Raw genomic sequence first — 6,086 nt, forward strand, 5'->3', positions numbered from 1 at the left:
AATGTTTTGTTTCAAAATTCAAATTAAAATCAGCAGCCACCGTCGCAACTGGCGAGCCACAGCAGCGGGCGGCTGAAGGAGTACAATTTAGTGCGAGCGTTTTTTGTGAATTTGCTCGACATGTTGCTCAGTCAGTTCGATATCGGAATTTGCATTTGACGTGCCGTGGAGCGGATGATCGGATTTGCGGAATTGAGTATAAAGTCTAAATCTTCGTATGCGTCGCCGTGTCGTTGCAGCTGTGAGCCGATGGAGCGTGGCACTGCTGCTTGTGTGTGCGGTGCGAATTTCACCAGCTATCGCCATAGTGGATGCTGAGAGCTGTTGGAATGACAGTGAAGCATGTCTCATACAAGCAACGCTGCATCGGGTGGACGAACCACCGCAATCCACGGGTTTGGTGGTGCAAATCGATTGCCAAACAAACACAGCTGGTGAAAACAATCGCGCGCCCGCTTATCTATTTCGACCAATGGAAAGTTTGCTGCTCGATGGCTGTCACACGCCGCTGGACGTGGTAACGTACGGCATGGAGTATCTGCCCTACTGCGGCACAGTGCCGCAAGTCTATATGGAGCGCTTCCATGCAGATACGCTGCAGCCATTCAGTTGTCCAGGTGCGAACAACAGCGCTCTGGAGGTGGAGATTCTGCGCTATCATAATAATGAATTGGCCACAGTAGGCACAGGCGCGTTCGCGAATCTGCCGCGTTTGCGAGAACTGTACTTCGTACGCAATACGCTGCGCCACATAGCGCGATCAGCGTTTGATACGCTACGCGTCGTGGAGCGCATTTATATTGCGCACGAGCCCTTGTTGGCGCTGAAGGACGGCGATTTGTTTGAACGCACCGGCGTTGCTGATCTACAGCTGATACAGTTGAAACACATCACGTCCGACCTATTTGGCCATCTGCCTGAGACGCTGCGTCAATTAGTCGTCACACGCACCACTTTCGATGACGACACCGTTGTGGTGAGTAACCCTCAGCTGCTGCGCAATATATCAATCAACGGCTGCACCTTGAAATCGTTCACGCTGCTCGAGTCCGCGCAAACAACTAGCGTGCGTTACATCAACTTGAGTGGCAATGCTTTGAATGAATTTCGTGTGGATTTTCTCAGCGATGGCAGCAACACATCGATTGTGGCCGTGGAAACGCTTGATTTGAGCGAAAATCGTTTGACGCAATTGCCGTTGTTATGGCTGAGTGAATTGAGAAAGCTGCGCCATTTACTGCTACGCGGAAATCAGCTGAAGATTCTCTCATTAACGGAGTTGATGTCCGCCACACCGACGCTAAAGTCATTGGATTTGCGCGACAATGAGCTGACGTCATTACACGATGCAGCAGCCGTGACCGTCTTGAGTTGGGAGCAAGTGCGTATACAAATCGACCGTAATCCATGGCTTTGCCTGTGGTTGCTCGACTTTGCGCACACACACCCCGAAAAGTTCCGTGCCTTCCAATACGCCAAATACATTTCGCAAATTAATGTGAACGGTTTGCAATGCGTGCCGGTGGAAGTGCCTGCTTTAGCGGACAATGTGACGGAAAGTGAGCCACCTGTGAATGAAACAACAACAACACTAGCCCCGACAATGGTGAGAGGTATTCAAATTCATGGACGGAATATGGGTGTGGTGAACGCCTCCACCTACAAGCTAATCTACGGCGGTCCGTGGGAATATAAACGCAGTCAACGCGCCGAGGCGCTAATAATTGTGTTTATGCTGCCGGTGGGCGTGGCACTACTATTTCTTTTACTCTATATGTGGATCAATTGTCAGAAGGTGTTTCACTTGTCGTACTATCGTTCCTTTAGTTGGCCGCAACGCAATATCGGCAGGCGTTTTACGAGCGCGGAGCGTTTCGATGTGGTGCGCCAGCTGCCGCCGACCCCGAATGCCTTGAATGACAACACTAACAATAACGAAGACTACGAGACGCCTTTGAATGGCATCGGCTCTGTGTGCAACTGCAATAATATTGGCGTGGCAACATACGCCAATGAGAAATGCAACAAACCTCATCACATCACCTACGAAGAATTACCAACGGAACGGCCTTATAAAATCTACGAGGAGATAATTGGCGATGACACAGACACCGAGACGTATGCGCAACCTTTTTACGATCACCTTTCGTTTACGCATCCGACCAAAAGCGATGTCACCGATTCCACATGAAACGGAGGTAAATGTGTAAATACACATATTTACATATTTACATATGTATGTATGTATGTGCATATGTGCGATTGAGCGTGTTAAAGCCGTGGATTGTGTAGCGCTAGTATTGTGAAGAAACTATTGGCATGCAAACAGTTGGAATAAACTATGAAGCAAAGAAATATTCTACATTTTTATAAATTCTTGATGTGGCGAAAAAGATAATTATTAGATTTATGAGTGTCTGGCTGCACGAAGCAAGGTATGTACACATATATACTATTTTATATTTCATATTTTTTGCGATCAAACCATAAAACACATGTGTGCACACATAAATTTAAGAAAACTATATACATAATCGTTGATCCGACAACATATTTGTTGCAGTGCGTTATTATTATATTATATTATTTTTTCATTTGAAGGATATTGTACATACCTCTGCATATCAAATTTTTTTTTTACAGATTACATACATACATATGTACATATGTACATACAACAGCTGATTACCCATCGTTTCCATTAACGGACACACTTCTGTACGTATGAAGCAGAGATTTGTACTTACGCATGTATATGTTTATGTATATATAATATTATATATTTATAGTAGTTCTTATTGGTCGATGTATTATTTTGATATTTTTTTGACAATTATATTTACGCAGTTTGTATAACTAAAATTATGTAATGAAAGTGTAAATAAATGGTGCTAATTAAACAATTTGTGGAAATATAATATATATTAAATTAAACTGATTGAAGTCGAATCAGAGAATGTAAATGATTGATAAAAAATATTCATTTACATTCTCTGGTCGAATAATTATTTTGCATTTTCATTACAAGAGTTAACAGCGACATCTATGATTCATACTAGGGTTAAATTAACAGCGATGAACAGGGTGGTATAAAAAGAATATAATCGAGTATAACCTGCGCCATCTAGTTGTTGGCTTTCTTCTTTAAACAAATATTTTTGTAATATGTAATTTGGCCAAATTTTTGTTAAACTAATTATATATATAAAATTATAATATTTTGAATTTTTATATTTGCCACTTTATTTTAAAATATTAATCTATAACACTAGATACACCCTACATGAGTTGCATTCGCAAAGCTTTTGTTATGGCATAACCGTTACTTTGACAACGCCTACTATTCTTCTTCTTCTTTTACAATTAGCTCGGTTTCCTTTTGGTTATAAAAAAATACATCACTTTGTCAAAGCAAGTAAAATAAAATCGAAAAAAATGCAAGGAGATTCTCAGGAGTTAAGTAATTTGCCAGTGACAACATTCCAGTCGGATGATCTGTTGGAAAAGCTAAAAATGCTGAGTTACGAGAAGCAACTATTGAATGAATACAAAATGAAACCCCTCTCGCGTTTCTACTTTGTCAAATCTTTTAATCCTGGTGAACAGTTTTTCATGTTCACGCTAATTTGCTGGTGGCTATGCCGAAAGCTGGGCAAAGAAATGGACCGGCCGCAGGAATTCGATGACCCCAACACAGTGATTGCCAAAATAGTGCAAATACTGGACGAAATGGTAAGGCTGACGCTACAATAAAAGTGTGCTGTCTCTGACTTTATTTCAACCGTTATTGAACTCATGTAGGATGTACAAGTGGATTTCCCACCCAACAAGCTTATACGCGGTGCAGGCCCTATTTGCTTGACCGTCTTGGATATCCTCGCCACTCAAGCCAACAAAGTGGCACAGGTTAGTTTTGAGTGGGTGTATATAAGTACATATATACATACATATATATGTGGAAGCGTTTAATTGCAAATGCTAAATAATTAAAACAGATAGCCTACAATCGGCCACACATAGCACAGGAGGATGAGGTTGCGACAGACTACTTGGAGGATAATGCGGAAATCATATTGGAAAAGCTGGAAGATGAACAAAATGCCGCTTTGAGTGATGATAGTGATATGGAAGTGAATGGTGGTGGTGGATTCAAAAATCTCAACTGGATAAATCGCACACGGCGCGCAGATCGCAATCACAACATCGATTTGCCTGCCGATAATGCAGCCACGGAACGTTTTACTGATCAGCAGCAATGGCGGCAGGAGTTCGAGCGTGTGCTGCCGCAATTAAAAGTTTACGTGAAAGCTGATGCACGCGATTGGCGCACACATTTCAGTCAAATTGAGACATTGAAAGCCGGCATAGATGAGGTAACATATTTATTCATATTATGTGTGTGTGCGCTAAAGTCAGCTTTTCTTTCAAGTGCTCTGAGGACACACAATTGCAATTGAAAAAGCTGCACAGTGAATTCACCTTCAGTCTGGAGAAGATCGAAAGTCGGGAGAAGCATTTGAATAATGAGCTGCAGTCATTCATACGGCAATTTAAGGAAATCTCCATTGAGTTGTCCAATGTTCAGCATGCCCAAACGCAAGTGCAGACTGACACCGAGGCGCTTATGACGCAATTGAATACCGTTATACAAGAGAATGACATCAAGAAGAGTGAAATGGAGCGACGCGGTCAATCCATGTCCGATGGCAGTGAGTACATGCTCATAATGAGCGTTTAGTATGCTTATATTGAATGAAAAAAATCTGTTTTTAAATTAAATTTCTTACAGGTTCTGTAGTAAATATCAAGAAGGCGATAAATAAGCTTAAAGAGGATACGGCGCACTTAAATTTGGAGGTGGCACTTTTGGTGCATGGCATCGACCAGGACATTATGCGTCAGGCAGGGAGTTTCACTGAGACGGATTCCGGCTATGAATCGGCAACTGTCAAGACTTTTTAGTGGAGATATTTAATATTAATTAACTAATACAATATTTTGGATTTTGGATATATTGGAAAACATTTTTTATATACATACATATGTAAGTACTGTTTAAATACGAATTTAATATAAAGTCAAATACGTTATTATCAATATATGTATATTTTGATCAAATGCAAATGTTATGACAACTTTTTTTTCACGGAGAAAGCCTGCTTTAGGGCTTTATTACAAGCAAAATTGGCATTAGATTACATAAGTATGTTGTTGTTGTTGAAGCATATACATATTATATAATATATACACCCCGTCTATTGGTTAAAAATCATAAGTTTTCTTCGATGTCACATATTCAAAGCGTGATTTCAAAAGCGTTGCCCTGCTATTTCTACATAAATGCTACTGGCAGCCGGTTCTGCTTAATTCCGTGTCTCCGTAAAATGTGTAATAAAACAAAATTAAACTCTTAAATTTTGGCCAGCGAAGCATAAATACACAGTTAGTTCGGGGTTCACTGTGAAACAGTTAATTGATAGAAGACAAATTTCTTGCTTCTGGGAAAAGTGAAAATTATTTATCTCAGCATTGAACCCCAACTAAATATGTGTTTCAATGGAAATGTGTGGCAACGGAAATCTTGAGTTGTTAGATATGTCTTTGCTGCCTTCGTGTTATGCCTCATTGCGCCTTAATTACTTCTAACCGCTTAGTTTGGCATCGCTGGTGTTCTGGGCCATGGCAGTCATGGCCAATAGGTATTTGTTTGTTTACTGTTTTTAGTGGCATTCATTGATAAGCAATAACGATGTCCTGCAGAGCAAGTTGCCAACAAAACTGTATACGATTGCGCTCATTTATATATATTATATATGTATGTATTGAGGTTTGATTTTCCCATGTTTCACACAAAGGCCACTGGCGCGCAAATCAAGCCAACACCGATACCGTTGGCGACCACCAGCGTAATTGCGATAAGCGACAGCGGCTATTAAGTCGCAATTGGTGCGCCTGCACAAATACACAATTGCCTGGTCGCCCATGTACAAACATGCACAACAACATGTGCCTGTATGTGTTCATTGGCCCGAGTGTCAGTATGTGCACATACATACATATATGTATGTGAATATGTGCTTATGTGT

The 6,086-nt window shown here is 41.1% G+C and overlaps 2 protein-coding genes across 3 annotated transcripts; both read left to right on the forward strand.

The window, feature by feature from the left end:
- Window positions 1-2,949, forward strand: LOC118682161 (uncharacterized). 2 transcript variants are annotated; one of them, XR_004977834.2, is made up of 2 exons: window positions 1-2,435; window positions 2,644-2,949. XR_004977834.2 is itself a non-coding variant. In XM_036369342.2 (2 exons), the coding sequence occupies exon 1, from the start codon at window positions 218-220 to the stop codon at window positions 2,189-2,191; it is 1,974 nt and encodes a 657-aa protein (XP_036225235.2). In that variant the 5' UTR covers window positions 4-217; the 3' UTR covers window positions 2,192-2,198; window positions 2,644-2,949. The 2 variants fall into 2 exon arrangements, 1 of the variants encoding a protein (XP_036225235.2); XM_036369342.2 differs by having other exon boundaries at window positions 4-2,198.
- Window positions 2,950-3,336: 387 nt separating this feature from the next.
- IFT57 (intraflagellar transport 57) lies at window positions 3,337-5,067 on the forward strand. Its single transcript, XM_036369341.2, has 5 exons — window positions 3,337-3,732; window positions 3,802-3,906; window positions 3,996-4,373; window positions 4,430-4,709; window positions 4,790-5,067. The coding sequence occupies exons 1-5, from the start codon at window positions 3,436-3,438 to the stop codon at window positions 4,960-4,962; spliced, it is 1,233 nt and encodes a 410-aa protein (XP_036225234.2). The 5' UTR covers window positions 3,337-3,435; the 3' UTR covers window positions 4,963-5,067.
- Window positions 5,068-6,086: the final 1,019 nt, after the last annotated feature.

The sequence above is a fragment of the Bactrocera oleae genome, chromosome 3 (assembly GCF_042242935.1).
Source record: "Bactrocera oleae isolate idBacOlea1 chromosome 3, idBacOlea1, whole genome shotgun sequence".
Taxonomy (NCBI): domain Eukaryota; kingdom Metazoa; phylum Arthropoda; class Insecta; order Diptera; family Tephritidae; genus Bactrocera; species Bactrocera oleae.

What these genes read in the sequence shown, in the direction of transcription:
- IFT57 (XM_036369341.2), top strand. Translation starts at nt 3,436, where the DNA reads ATGCAAGGAGATTCTCAGGAGTTAAGTAATTTGCCAGTGACAACATTC. An exon ending in TGCAAATACTGGACGAAATG is followed by an intron (nt 3,733 to 3,801) that starts GTAAGGCTGACG and finishes GAACTCATGTAG; the next exon opens with GATGTACAAGTGGATTTCCC. An exon ending in TCAATCCATGTCCGATGGCA is followed by an intron (nt 4,710 to 4,789) that starts GTGAGTACATGC and finishes AATTTCTTACAG; the next exon opens with GTTCTGTAGTAAATATCAAG.
- LOC118682161 (XM_036369342.2), top strand. Translation starts at nt 218, where the DNA reads ATGCGTCGCCGTGTCGTTGCAGCTGTGAGCCGATGGAGCGTGGCACTG.